This window comes from Hemitrygon akajei, unplaced genomic scaffold, assembly GCF_048418815.1.
Source record: "Hemitrygon akajei unplaced genomic scaffold, sHemAka1.3 Scf000148, whole genome shotgun sequence".
NCBI lineage: Eukaryota > Metazoa > Chordata > Chondrichthyes > Myliobatiformes > Dasyatidae > Hemitrygon > Hemitrygon akajei.
The window spans coordinates 98,918-114,625 of NW_027332034.1; the positions used below are offsets into that span (position 1 = coordinate 98,918).

Below are 15,708 nucleotides of genomic sequence, written 5' to 3' on the forward strand. Positions count from 1 at the left end.
GAGAAGCATTCCCAGGTAGATTGGAGAAGGATACTAGCGGAGATGATCGCAATGGAATAAAGTGAATTACAGAGGCACGAGAGAGAAGCTTTCCCAGGTAGATTGGAGAAGGATACTAGCGGAGATGGTCGCAATGGAATAAAGCGAATTACAGAGACACGAGAGAGAAGCTTTCCCAGGTAGATTGGAGAAGGATACCAGCGGAGATGGCCGAAGCTTCTGGGAATAGGTCTCAAGTTACAGGATGGATACGGCCCATGGAGGAAGAAGTTCTCAAGTGACACGTGTAGGCAACCATGGGTGACAAAGGAAGTTAAGGATTGCATAAAAGCCGAGGAAAGGGCCTACAAGATAACAATAGTCAACTGGAAAAGCTATAAGTAGGGAAAAGATGAAATATGAGGGCAGAAAAGCCAATAATATAAAGCAGGATAATAAACACTTTTTTTTCCATTTATATAAAGATTAAAAGGGAGGTGAGAGTCCATGCTGGAACACTGGATAATGTGCACTCTGCATATATCTTCACTGTTCCAGACGCTAGCCGCATGCAGTGGTCTGCGAGTGACAGGCAGTAGGAGTGAGTGCCATTGCTATTACAAAAGAAAAACATCTCGGCATACTGAAAGCTCTTAAGGTGCAATGTCACCTGGGCCAGATGGACTGCATCCCAGAGATCTGAGAGAGGTTGCTGAAGTGATGACAAATGGATTGATCATGATCTTTGAAGAATCACTTTATTCTGGCATGGTCCCGGAGGACTGGAAGATTGCAATTGTCACTCTAGTCTTTACGAAGGGAGGAAGGCAAAAGAAGGAAAATTATAGACCAGTTAGCCAAACTTCAGTGATTGGGACAGAGTTGGAGTCTCTTATTAAGGTTGAGGTTTCGAGGTACTTGGAGGCTAATGACAATATGAGTCAGCAATGGTTCTGTTAGATTTCACGGTGGAAGTAAGAAGCAGGCTGGACAAAGGAGTCAGTGGATGCCATTTACTTGGATTTTCAGAAGGCATTTGATAAGCTGCCGCACATGAGTCTGCTTAACCAGATAGAAATCTATGGCGTCACAGGAAAGATACTGGCATGTGTAGTGGAATGGCTGACAGGCAGCAGGCAGCGAGTGGGAATAAAAGGGGCCTTTTTCTGATTGACTGCCAGTGACTGGTGGTGTTCCTCAGGGATCATTATTGGGACCGCTGACTTTCAGATTTCTTGACAGTGATTTAGATGATGGAATGAATGGATTTGTGGCTAAGTTTGCGGATGATACGAAGATAGGTGGAGGGGTCGGTAGTGTGATTGCAACAGGACTGAGGCAAATTGGAAAAATGGGCAAAAAGGTGGCAGATGGAATACAGTGTTGGAAATGTATGATAATGCATTTTGGTGAAAGGAGCCGACTATTATCTAAACGGGCAGAAGGTCGAAGAATCAGAGGTGCAGAGCGACTTCAGAGGGACCTCGGAGCCTCAAGCAAAACTCACAGAAGATTAATTTAAAGGTCAAGTCTGTGGGAAAGGCGGCAAAAAAGAGAATCGAATATAAATGCTGAGCCTTTACAAGACTGTATAGTCAGGCTGCACTACAGGAGTATTGTCAACAGCTTTGCGCCCCGTACCTCTGAAAAGATGTGTGGTCATTAGAGAGAGTCCCGAGGAGATTCAAGAGGATGATTCCGGGAATGAAGGGGGTAACATATGAGGAGTGTTTTGGCAACTTTGGGCCTGTACTCACTGGAATTTTGAGGAATGCAAGGAAATCTCTTTTAAACTTGCAGAATGTTGAAAGGACCAGATGTTGAAAGGATGTTTCCTGTGGTAGGTGCATCCAGAACTAGGGGCCAGGGCCTCACAATTGAGGGGAGATCCTTTACAACAGGTAAGGAGGACTCTTTGAGCCAGAGAATAACGACTCTCTGTAAGGTTCTGCCTCAGACTGCAGTGGAGGCCGAGTCCATAGGTGTAATGAAGGCAGAAGATCCTGATCGGTCAGGGCATCAAAGGATATGGCGAAAAGGTGTTGAGTGGAATCGGGGATCAGCCATGATGGAATGGCGGAGCAGACTGATGGGCTGAATGGCCTAATTCTGCTCCCAAGTCATGTTCTTATGGAGGAATAACAACAAATCTCGGCTCCACTTTGGATCGGAGTTGTGAGATTTCCCTTGCTGGAGTTGGATGTTCCAATTAGAATGGTTTGGCTTCAGTTTTGTCAAATCTCCAGATATTCGGCCCTACAGAAAAGGTGTTGTGACAAATGCAAATTGCTTCCTGTCCTCCAGCCACAGAAACAAAACCTGTCTCCCAGACTCTGACAGTCTCTAAACAGGCCTCTAAAGAGACGTATTCAGATTCTCAGAGTGAAATAACAACAAAAACCTCTCTCCCAGACTCTGACAGTCTCTAAACAGGCCTCTAAAGAGACGTATTCAGATTCTCAGAGTGAAATAACAACAAAAACCTCTCTCCCAGACTCTGACAGTCTCTAAACAGGCCTCTAAAGAGACGTATTCAGATTCTCAGAGTGAAATATCAACAAAAACCTGTCTCCCAGACTCTGACAGTCTCTAAACAGGCCTCTAAAGAGACGTATTCAGATTCTCAGAGTGAAATAACAACAAAAACCTCTCTCCCAGACTCCGACAGTCTCTAAACAGGCCTCTAAAGACAGGTATTCAGACTCTCAGAGTGAAATAACAACAAAAACCTCTCTCCCAGACTCTGACAGTCTCTAAACAGGCCTCTGAAGAGACGTATTCAGATTCTCAGAGTGAAATAACAACAAAAACCTGTCTCCCAGACTCTGACAGTCTCTAAACAGGCCTCTAAAGAGACGTATTCAGATTCTCAGAGTGAAATAACAACAAAAACCTGTCTCCCAGACTCTGACAGTCTATAAACCGGCCTCTAAAGACAGGTATTCAGACTCTCAGAGTGAAATACAGACTTTGAGATTTCCAGTCCATCACTTACCTTTCAGATGCTTGGGCACTTCAGATAAACCCCGCTCAGTGTCCATGTAGGCGAACTGGCCGTCACCTGTTCAAACAGATTAACCTGCATGAAGTCTGTTCTGTGTAATACTGTAAATTCATCAGCATTTATATCTGTAACACACAGTGTATTGTTCACCGTACCTAGCTCCCGTATTTCATTCAGTATTCTGCTCAGCTTCGGTAAATGGTGATGTAGTTTCACAAAGGATTCCCACATCATCCTCCGGGCCCCGGAGCCCTTCTCCATCACCAGATCCAGGAGGAGTTTGGAAGCGCCCACTCGGTTTCCCTTCTCCACGAGCTCAGTCACGCTCTGTAATGAACAATGGGGAATATATTGAGGAGTGGAGGGATGTGTTCAAATCTACCCTGAACATGGACTGACCCAGCACATTCTGCTCGTCACAGATCACTGACAGCCATTGAATTGTTCGTAGCAGGAAAAATAAATTAAAAGAAGTTAGCGTGGTCAGTCATGACTTTCTGAACGCCACAGATTGCGGGGTACTTATCCACTTGGCAAGGTTTAAACAGAGCAGACATAGTGTGAGTGAGCCAGAGATAGAGTAGGTTATTGAGGCTTTGTGTCAGAGAGGGTTCAGTGAGGAGAGGCGGAGGATTTAGGTAGATCTTGGGTAATATTTCCCTTCTCTGTTTCACTGTTAGAACAGTGGGAATGCCAGGCAGGATAGTGGGATGCTCTTCCTACAGGATGCGGCAAGACAGGGAGACATTCAGTGTCCCCGATAACTACACCATCAGGAATTTCATCCAGCTGCAGCTTAATACAGACTGTGCTGAGGAATTGGAGCTGGAGCTGGGTGAACTCAGGATCATTCCGGAGGCTGAGAGATTGACTGACAGGCTATACAGGGAGGGAGCTATACCCAAGGTGCAGAACACAGGAAACTGGGTGACTGTCAGGAGGGGGAAGGGAACAGGCAACCTCTACAGGAAACTCCATGTAACAGGTATACGAATTTTTGTTTCGGGGTATTGCCTAGCAGAGGAAAGCCACGGTGATTATGCCTCTGTCTCTGAGTTTGGCTTTGTGACTCGAAAGGGATGAGAATTGCTGATCTGCACTGACGGGGAGTTCAATGTCAGGACAACAGACTGGAGATTCTATTTACGAGAACAGGATTTTTGGATGGTGTCTTGCCAAGGTCAGTGATATCTCGTATCGACTCTGAAACTTTCTTAAGGGCAGGATGAGCAGGTCTTGGTCCACGTTGGTACCAATGACAAGAGTAGGAAGTGTGATGAGATCCTGCAAAGTGATACAGATACAAAATTTCTTGAAAGTGTTATCGAAGGTAGATGGCGTTGTAAAGCTTTTTGGACATGGGGCTTCATGAATCAAAATATTGAATACAGAATTTGGGATATTATGTCGAAGTTGATGTTGCAGAGGCTAATTTGAAGCAATGTGTACACTTACTTCCCGGAAGGATATCAATAAGATTGAACGAGTGCAGAATAAAATACAGATTGTTGCCAGGAGTTGAGGATCTGAGATATAGAGGAAGTGTGAATAGGTTAGGACATTATTCCATAGAGTGTAGGAGGACCAGGAGAGATGTGAAAGAGGTATACACGTTTATAAAAGGTATAGAGAGAGTTAGTGCGAAAATGCATTTATTACTGAGGTTGGGTGGGACTGGAATTAGAGATCATAGGGTAACGATGACAGGTGAAAGGCAACAGGAGGGGGAACTTGTTCACTCAGAGGTTGCTGAAGAGCGCGGAACGTGCTGCCATCTTAATTAGTCGATGTACATTCGAGTTGATTATTTAAGATCAGTTTGGATAAGTTCATTCAATGGGGGAGTTTTGGATGTCTCCAGTCCGGGTTCATATCAATGGGACTAAGCAGATAATAGCTCGGTGTGGACTAGATGGGCAGAAGAGCCTGCTGCTGTACTGTAGGGTTTGATGACGATGACTAGGTGAAACTATGGCCGGGTCACTGTTGATTTTCGCCAGGGTAATCCCTGGTGAACCGCAGCAGCTTCACACTTCACTGCCAGGCTCCATGAGGGGTCCAGTGCCAGCCAACAGCTGGAAACTGGCAGTGAGGAGCAGCCAGCAAACTCAGGACTATTGTGCATGTGTGACAGACCAAAGCCAACTGGTGGGAATGTTGAGTAAGAAGTTTGGACTGAAATTGTCAGCTGCCTCACATGGAATATAGTGTTCAGTATGGTGTCTGGTTCTTCACTAATATTCATTCTGGGTGGCAATAGGTGAACGCACTCCAGTAGCACGAGGACCACTGGAAAGCTGTTTCTTTGTAATTCTATGTTAGCTGTAGATGTTTAGAATATTTTCAGTCGCACTAATGTTGCACTTCCCATGTTAACAGTATATGCTGTGGTAATTGCAAACTCAAATTGGATGTCACAAGGAACAGAAGGTAACAGAAACATGAGGCATGTTGGGATATTGATCAAAAAAAGGGTCAGCAGTTCAAATGAGAGACGATAGTAAGTGTTGCCTGAGTTTAAAATGGGGTTGAAGGTAGACTGAGAATGAGCTGAGAAATAAGTCACTATATATTTGATTTGTGGGAAACCCGTGGGTCATCAGGAGAACACATTGATGAATGGCCACTAAGGTCGAACATTGGGAACATGGTGTGATGTCAGAGAGAGTGGTGTAAAGTGGTTCTCTGTCCACTTGCAATGTCCGTCAAGTGTCACATCACTAAATTCACCAGTCAATCATTGCCTGTATCCTAATCTGTCTATAAATGAATGTGATCAGAAAACTGGAGAGAGGCTTGTATTGGTTAATAAAAGTTCAGGGTTTTCGCAGATGAAAACTCTTTTCTTGATGTTGACCACAATCATTACAGGATTTTCACTGCCCAGAGGTGCCGTTACACCGGTTCTGTCGGTCTGTGATTGATTCAGTAGAATCTACACTCAGCCTATGTTCCAACCACTTACTTGATTCTCTAGCCTGGTGAAGTGATCCTCGCCCATTAACATGAAGCTGACTCTCTCCACACCCTCCTCAATCGCCTGCTCCAGTCGCTCCTTGTAGAATCTCGTCAACTGGAACAGTTGATGATCCTCACAATTTGACAGGAAGGCGGAGATGGCGGAGTTCAAATCTGTAGTTGGTCATAGAACATAAAATAGTAGATATACCATGCGTAAGCGGGCACAATGCCAATTTAAACCAATCCCATCTTCAGGAACATGGTCAATATCCCTCCGTTCCCAGCCTACTCATGAGTTCAAACGCCTCTCAGACGTTGCTGAGTATCTGTTTCCAGTCCCTCCCTCGGCAGCTAATTCCAGACACCGATCACTCTCTGTGGAAAACATGCATCCTAAATCCCCTTTAAACTTTACCATCTAAACTTAAACCTGTTACCGCAGGTTTTTGTGGTGAAACTCGTCTGCACCCTCTACAAACCCTCCACATCATTCTCGATTTGTGCACAATACTGAAATTATCTCTTAACCAACGCGTATCCAGTTACAGTCTAACTTTAACAAATACCTCAACTCATCGTTAGCACACTACCAATTGTGCTGCCACCTTCAGGAAGCTATGCACATCCATCACAAGACCCGACAGTACATCAATCTTATTATCAGTCCCAACGTTCACTGTGCACATTGCTCGCGAATTTGACCTCTCAAAATGTAACTTCTCACATTTGCCTGAATTATCTGTACTTGGTGACTCTCTGTTCCTATTTCTAACTGGATGCTGAACGCTTTGACAACAGTCCCAAATTTATTCAACTCCTCCAACTCTGTAAATCAACGAATAAGTCCACACAGTATATCATATGATTAACCTAATTGATTCACACACACGACGCATGGCGAAACAGTGATCCTTGCGAACACTACTGGTCACAGACCTTCAGCCAGAACAACGCTCCTCTAGTGCTGACTCAATTTTATGTACCCAGGATGACTTTGAAATCAATTTACAGATTCTCAGTCCGAAACGTTGAAGGTTATTTTTTCTCTATAGGTGCTTCCTGACATGCTGAGTTCCTCCAGCATTTTGTATGGTGCCCTCTCCACTTATTATTTTGTTTTACTTTAATCCTATTCGCCAAGGTCATTTCATTGCTTCAGTAGCGCCCCCCCACCCCAGATTCCCTGTGTACAATTTCTCTTGTTAACTGTCTCCTGCACCCAGCCCGTCCTCCGTCAATATAACGTTCTTTAACTCAGACACAGAAAACAGACACCGGGAATTCCCCTCACCTCCGTTGTGCAACATCTCGTTAATCTGGGGAGAATTCACCATTGCCCTTCCAAACAGAAAACAACGTCTGTTTCTCTTAATGGCTGTCGGAGGCATTTCCCACATCAGGGCGTACCAAATGCTGACGGAAATTCTATCTGTTCCCTCGACTGTTACATTGCCCACTGTTGTATTCCTGTCTGAGTGTTACCCACCCCCACCTTATTCAGGGGCTCCTTCTCCTTTCACTCAGGTGAAGATTTGTGTGGTAAGGGGAGTGATTCGACCATTCCCCTTGTTAGGTCCCTGCGCTGGAGCTGGTGAATTGTTCCAATGCTCATGGATTCTTTACCAGTTGGAACAATGACCCCGTTTGATGGCACTTTCTCTCTGCCCCTTTATCGCCCAAGTTTATCCCTCTGAATTATTGACGATTTGACTAGACGTGTACCATGATGACAGAGTTTTAATGAGAAAGAGGCCAGTGAGCATACCTGTGTCCATTCTGATTCTGTTGTTGGTTGATTACCGTCTGCTTGTCTGACGTCCGGGTGGAAGAAAGCTGCTGGCAATGACCTGAATTACACAAATAAAAAAGTATGATTCAGTTACACTGTCCTTCAAATTTAAAACACTTTTGTAAGGTCACTGCTCACTCTCCGACATTCCAGGGAGTAAATGGAGATTGGTACAAAGACCTCCAACTGAACACAAATTTCAAGAAGATAGCAAGGAAATATATGGAAACTTACTTAAAGGAGCGATGCAGTGAAGCTGAAGAAGCCAACAGGATTGGACAACAAAACAAGAGATCTGTTGCAGAAGATTAGAGAAATCAAAGGAACATTTCATGTAAAATGAGCATTGGAGAAGACAAAGAAGGGAAGGACCTTACAGAAGCAAAGGACATCAAAGGGAGATGGCAGGAACACACAGAATAATTGCACAAAGATCCAACAGTGAAGACACCTGCAATGACTCCCTCATCGATCTACAGCCAGACATTCTGGAAAGTGAAGTCGAATGGGCGACAGAAAACATTGCCAATAATAAGGCTGTAGGATGTGACAGGATTTCAGTAAAATTGTTAAAAATTCTAAAAGGTGATGCTGTAAAAGTATTGCATGCAATTTTCCAGCAGATCTGGGAAAATATAAACAACAATGACTTTCAGACTGGATTAAGATCCGTTTTTATCCCAATACCCAAGAACGGAAATGTAAAGTATTGTTCAAATTACCGGAAGTTTTCACGTGCTAGAAAGGTAATGCTAAAGATTGTGCAAGCAAGACCCTAGCAATATATGGAACACAAACAGCCAGATAGAAGCTGCTTTTAGAAGAGGCAGAAGCACCAGAGACCAAATTGCTGACCTACGCTGGATAATGGAGAAATCGCGAGAATTTCAGAAAAGTATTTATCTATGTTTTATTGACTACTCTAAAGCCTTCAGCAGTGTGGTCCATAATAAACTATGGCAAATCCTTAAAGAAATGGGAATACCTGGACATTTGTTCTGCCTTATGAGAAACTTGTACAAAGATCAAGAAGCAACAGTTAGAATGACACAGAACAACAAACTGGTTCAAGATTTGGAAAGGAGTATGACCAGGCTGCATACTGTCACCCTGTTTGTTTATTTTTTGCAATTTATTTATTTATTAATTTTTTAGAAAATTACGAAGAATAAATGTGATGATAAAATAGTAAGAACAAGAAAAATAATATTAATCCTCCCCCCCCTTAACCCTTATCTAAAGAAAGAAAAAAAAGAAGAGAAAGAATGCCTGGATATCGGAGGATCCCCACATGCTCCATGGAGTTCAAAATAATTTTAATATTTATTTTTACTTTCCCCAATTACTTTATAATTTTATCTTCAAATGACCTATGTATTTAATCCTATCTTTCGTAGGTATGGGAGCCAAATTTTCAAAAAATATATCATATTCATTTCTTACATTATATGTAATTTTTTCAAGTGGAATACAACTATATATTTCATTATGCCAACGATCCATAGTTAAATATAAATCAGATTTCCAAGTAACTGCGATAACTTTTTTGGCTACTGCCAATGCAATTTTTATAAGTTTTTTCTGATACTTATTCAAGTTTCGGTATTGTCCCTTCAATATCTCCTAATAAAAATAATATTGCACTATGTGGGAGTTGTACTCCAGTAATTTGTTCCAATAAAAGTCTCAGATTTATCCAAAATGGTTGAATTTTAAAACAAGACCAAGTAAAATGAAAAAAAGTACCAATTTGCTGATTACATTGAAAACATTGGTCAGACATATTTGAATTTAATCTATTTATTTTCTGTGGTGTTATATATAATTGATGTAAAAAATTATATTGTATTAATTTAAGTCGAACATTTATTGTATTTATCATACTATCAGAACATAATCTTGACCAACTTTTTCCATCAATTTTAACATTCAAATCAGATTCCCATTTTTGTCTTGATTTATGAATTCCTGATTTAATTGTCTGTTTTTGAATCAAATTGTACATACAAGATGTAATTTTTTAAATTTTTCCTTTTTGAATTAATATTTCTATTTCACTAGGTTTTGGCATCAACATTGTTTGACCCAGCTTTTCTCGTAAATAAGCCTTTAATTGAAAATAACAGAAAAGGGTGTTGATTGATATTTTATATTTATTTTTTAATTGATCAAACAACATCAATATACCTCCTTCAAAATGATCACCTATATATTTAATCCCCTTTTGGAACCAATTATATAAATGTTAATTATCCATTGTAAAAGGAATAAGCCTATTTTGATTAAAGTTCTTTTTGCTAATAAAGATTTCTTTATCTCATCGTCCATATTTACCTTATTCCATAAATCAATCAAGTCTCTTAATATAGGAGATTCTTTTTTTTCCCGTATCCATTTGGATTCCCATTTATATATAAAATCTTCCGGTATGTTTTCTCCTATCTTATCAAATTCTATTCTAATCCATGCCGGGTTTTTTTTTTCATCAAAAAAAGACGCAATAAATTAAGTTGATTTGCTTTATAATAATTCTTAAAATTTGGAAGTTGTAACCCTCCTAAATCAAATTTACATGTCAATTTTTCCAATGATATTCTTGACATCTTTCCTTTCCAAAGAAATTTCCTTACATATTTATTCAGTTCTTGAAAAAAACTTCTGAGGTAATTGTATTGGTAAAGTTTGGAATAAATATTGCAATTTAGGAAATATATTCATTTTTACAGCATTAACTCTACCTATTAATGTTATTGGTAACATCATCCATTTATCAAGATCCTCTTTTATTTTTTTTTAATAATGGCAAATAATTTTGTTTATATAAATTTTTTACATCATTATCAACTCTAATACCGAAATATTTTATCCCATTTATTGACCATCGAAAATGAGTTACTAATCGACATTGATTATAATTTCCTTCGGTAAGGGGTAAAATTTCACTTTTATCCCAATTTACTTTATACCCTGATACTTTCCCATATTCTTCCAATCTAAAAGATAATCTTTGCAAAGATTGCAATGGGTTTGTTAAATAAATCAAAACATCATCAGCAAATAAATTAATCTTATTTTCTTCTTGATTAACTCTAAAGCCCCCAATGTCTGAAGCTGTTCTGATTAATTCAGCTAATGGTTCTGTTGCCAATACAAATAAAGCAGGTGATAATGGGCAGCCTTGTCTAGTTGACCTTGTTAAGCAAAATGGTGTTGAAATCTGACCATTTGTAACTACTTTAGCTTGAGGATTAGTATTTAAGGTTTTAATCCATTGTATAAAAGATTTTCCCAACTCATATTTTTCCAAAACCTTAAATAAAAAATCCCATTCCAATCTATCAAATGCTTTTTCTGCATCCAAAGCAACTGCTACACTCATTTCCTCTATTTTTTGTGCCAAATGAATTATACGAAGTAACCGGGTTATATTATCCATTGATTGTCTGTTTTTAATAAAACCTGTTTGATCCATATGTATTAATTTTGGTAAATATTTAGATATTCTATAGATAAAATGTTTGCTATTATTTTATAATCTGTATTCAACAAAGAAATAGGCCTATATGATGTTGGTTTTAAAGGATCTCTTTTTTTGGCAATACACTTATGATCGCTGTTAAAAAAGATTGTGGGAGTTTATGCATTCTTTCCACTTGATATATTAATTCCCTAAAAGATGGAATTAATAAATCTTTAAATTGTTTATAAAATTCAGGAGGAAAACCATCTTCTCCTGGGGATTTATTACTCTGAAGTGATGCTAAAGCTTCTTCAACCTCTTTTAATGTAAAGGGCATATCTAATCCTTTCTGTTCTTCCAAATTTAATTTTGGAAGGGTTATTTGTGATAAAAATTTATCTATCTCAGCAATCTTATTTTGTGATTCTGATTGATATAGTTCAGTATAATTTTTTTTTAAAGTTTCATTAATTTCTAAACGTTTATAAGTAACCTTATTTACACTTGTTCTAATTGCATTTATTGTTTTAGAAGCCTGTTCTGTTTTCAACTGCCAAGCAAGAATCTTATGTGATCTTTCTCCTAATTCGTAATATTTCTGTTTAGTTCTCATAATTACTTTTTCTGTACGATATGTCTGGAGTGTATTATATTGTAGTTTTTTATTAACAAGTTGTCTTCGTTTTTCTTCTGTCATATATCTTTGAGATTCTTTTTCTAACTTTGATATCTTTTTCCGATTGATCTATTTCTGCCATGTATTCCTTCTTAATTTTAGATGTATAACTTATAATCTGACCCCTTAAATATGCTTTCATCGCTTCCCATAATAATTTTATCCTCAACTGAATGTAAATTTGTATCAAAAAAAATTGAATCTGTTTTTTCATAAAATCACAAAAATCTTTACGTTTTAATAAAATTGAATTAAATCTCCATCTATAGATTGATTACTCCTTATCCATCATTATCATTGTCATTATCAAGGGGGAATGATCTGACAGTATTCTTGCTTTATATTCCACACTTTTCACTCTATCCTGAATATTTTTTGATAATAAAATAATCAATCCTTGAGTAAGTTTTATGTCCATTTGAATAAAATGAATAATCTCTTTCTCTTGGATTAATTTTTCTCCATATATCAATCAGGTTTAAATCTTTCATTAATGATAAAGTTAGTTTTATTACTTTTGATTTTGTAGCAACTTTAGTTGACCTATCGAAAACTGGATCTAAACAAAAATTAAAGTCTCCACCTATTAATATTTTATCATGTGCATCAGCCAAGTTCAAAAAACCTTCTTGTATGAATTTTGCATCATTTTCATTTGGTGCATAAATGTTCATAAAAGTCCATAATTCTGAAAAAATTTGAGAATGTATAATCACATATCACCCCACAGAATCAATTACTACATTTTGTATTTTAATTGGTAAAGTTTTATTAACCAAAATTGCAACTCCTCTCGATTTTGAATTAAATGAAGCTGCAATGACATTTCCAACCCAATCTCTCTTTAATTTCTTATGTTCTGTTTCTGTTAAATGTGTTTCTTGTAAAAAAGCTGTATCTCCTTTCATTTTCTTAATATATGTTAAAACTCTTTTTCTTTTCTCAGGACCATTAAGTCCATTAACATTAAAACTTAAAAAAATAAGTAAATTAATCATTCATAATACCTTGGGAACTCTTTGAAATTCTCCACGTTGCTATGAGTCTCTCCCCAACCATCCAGGCAAAAAAGAAAAATAGAAAAAAGGTAACTAATATATAAGGAAAAAAAACAAAATACCCCCCCATTAATGTTGCGAATAAAAATAACAGATTACCCCCCCCCCCCCATTTTACGGGTCATGGCAATCGCCATGATTGTACACGTGAAACTCGCAGCCATCGATCAGGAGCTCCTCCAGCTCCCCCGCAAAAAAAAATATATTAGTGAAGAAAAAAAAGAAAATAATTAATGTCTCTACTCCCAATTAATACTCCTCAACTATTTTTGTTTTCCTTATAAATGCCCGTCAAGTCCAACCTTATCTCTGTCTTCATCATTAGTCCACTTCATTTCTATAATTCTTTAGTCCTCTTCGTGGACATCAGGTAATTCTTGTACAAATTTCTCCGTTTTCCGGTAGTCAACGAAAAATCTTCTTTCTTCGTTATCCAGGACAATTATAAATTTTGCTGGGTAACTCAATAAAAATTTATAGCCCTTTTCCCATAAAGATTTTTTCACTGGATTAAATTCCTTCAGCCTCTTCAGAAGATCGTAACTTATGTCTGGATTTAAAAAAAACTCTTTTCCCTTCTATTATCAATGGCCCATTTCTCTTTTTAGCACCTTGAGTAGCTGCCTTCAAGATCATTTCTTTATCTTGGTACCTTAAGCATTTTATCAAAATTGATCTTGGATTTTGATCTTGTTGAGGTCTTGGTCTTAAAGCTCTGTGTGCTCTTTCAATTTCAATTACTTGGCTTCCTTCTTTCATTGCCAAAATTTTCGGAATCCATTCTTGAAAGAATTTTATTGGATTTTCTCCCTCTGTACCTTCCATAAGACCAACAATTTTAATATTATTTTGTCTACTAGAGTTTTCAAGCGCATCTATTTTTTCCAACACCCGTTTTCTTTCTATTGTCCAGGCAAGATTATTGTCTTCTAGCTTATCTATTCTTTCAGTGTTTTCTTCCATTTTTACTTCCATCTCTTTAACTTTATTATCCATCTTTTGTTTTTCCACCACATTATCGAGTGTATTCTGCATCCTTCTTATATCTGTTCTTATAGCTTTTAATTCATTCATCATATATATCAGGATATCTCTTAATCTCCTCCTTTTCCACTTCTTCACCTCTGAATTTCCCAAAGAGTCTGATTCCACTTCCGATTCACTTCCAATTTCACTCCCAGCCGTAGTTGGGATTTGTAGTTTCGTTAATATCTGTTCATGCAAGCTTTTGTCTTCGCGCATGCGTTGTTCTTGCCGTTTCTTCTCGGAGACCGCCGACATTGCTGCAACTTCCTGTCCCGCATCATCAGAAGTGCTATGGCTTGCACTTCGCCGGGAGGAGATCCAACTTGAGTCCGAGGCTTCGCCGAGACGGTTAGGCCTTTTCCCCCGCCGATTTGCGCAGTCTTCGAAGTAGTAACTTTCTTCTGTTTCGGTTTAGGAGCCATATCCAAAAATAATCTTGAGTTGCTTATATAGGTATTTATTAACTCTTCTTCATTTAAACCCTATTTCATTACTTTTTACGAGGGAGCTGGATTCCCAACGTCTCGACACTACGTCATCACGTGACGCCCCCTCACCCAGCTGATTTAATCTATATACTGAACATATGAGGAATGCTGGTCGAGAGGACTCAAAATGTTGCAGTCAAAATTACCAGACAGAATATTAATAAATCCAGATATGCATGTGATACTATTCTAATGGCTGAAAGTGAGGAGGATCTGAAGAAGCTTCTAATGAAAGTGGAAAGCTGGCTTCTTGCTCAATATTAAGAAAACCAGCCAGTCCTGTTAACTCTGTGGTAATAAATGAAAAGGAAATGGAAGCAGAGACGGATTTTTTCTTCCCTGGTTCGAAGATTTCTATAGATGGTAAATGCGATAGCCTTTTCAAATTTATTGGTTAGGAGAGCTAGTTTGTTGCATTGGAAGGATCCTAATCCACCTACTGCTTTTTTCAGGCTCTCCTCCATTATGTTTTGTTTAAACTTGGAGAAAATTAGAAGTCGGACGTTCGATACATCTTTCAAATTTGAACAAACCTAGCTACCTTTTATTCAATATTTTCATACAATCTAATTTCTTTTCTTGCTCCCTCCGTGAAGTTTCAGATTTGACCAGAAGGACGTTTTCTTCTTTTTTTGTAATCTTGTCCTCAAATGGACTGCCCAGTCCTTTTTTTGTTTGTTTTAGGTTAGTTTTGTGTTTTTTTTCTCTTCTATAAATAGAACATTTCCAGTCTTTTTTTGTATGAATTGTCAAGAGGGGTTGTGGTTCTCTGTTTTTATATCCTTGCTTCCTGCTATAATTCTCAACCTATTTAGCAATCCAGAACAAGAATATACCCAACGAGAGCCTCCGCCACTGTTTGTGGTGACAAATTCCACAGATCAAACAACCTTTGGCTGAAGTAATGTCTACGATCTCAATTTTAAAGTGATGCTTCTTTATCCTGAGGCAGCACTCTCAGATCCCAGACTCTCCGTCTAATCCAGACACCCTGTCCACTCCCACTGCATCCAGACTTGTTGTTATTCAGTTGGTAAATAATCACCCCCGCCCTAACTTCAAACCCCCCCCCCCCCACCAACCCTAGATTTTGAGGGTGGGTGTTGATTTACTTTTCTGCTGGTTTGGCACACCATTGTGGCCGAAGGGCCTGTTCCTGTGATGTACTGTTCCATGTTCTGTTCCATCTTCAGCATCCTGAGTTTCTGTTTGAGTATCTGCCCACTGGCAGATAGAAGGTGACAGTGAGGGGGAATTTCTAAATGTG

The 15,708-nt window shown here is 38.8% G+C and overlaps 1 protein-coding gene across 1 annotated transcript in view; it reads right to left on the bottom strand.

The window, feature by feature from the left end:
- The window catches only part of LOC140723934 (NACHT, LRR and PYD domains-containing protein 3-like), a 45,335-nt gene extending 38,057 nt beyond the window's left edge, over window positions 1-7,278 (bottom strand). The window contains exons 1-4 of the mRNA XM_073038480.1: window positions 7,236-7,278; window positions 5,949-6,115; window positions 3,139-3,310; window positions 2,975-3,040 (exon numbers count right to left, since the gene is read on the bottom strand). Of these exons, the coding sequence (XP_072894581.1) occupies window positions 2,975-3,040; window positions 3,139-3,310; window positions 5,949-6,115; window positions 7,236-7,278 (448 nt within the window). The remainder of the gene's footprint in view (window positions 1-2,974; window positions 3,041-3,138; window positions 3,311-5,948; window positions 6,116-7,235) is intronic.
- Window positions 7,279-15,708: the final 8,430 nt, after the last annotated feature.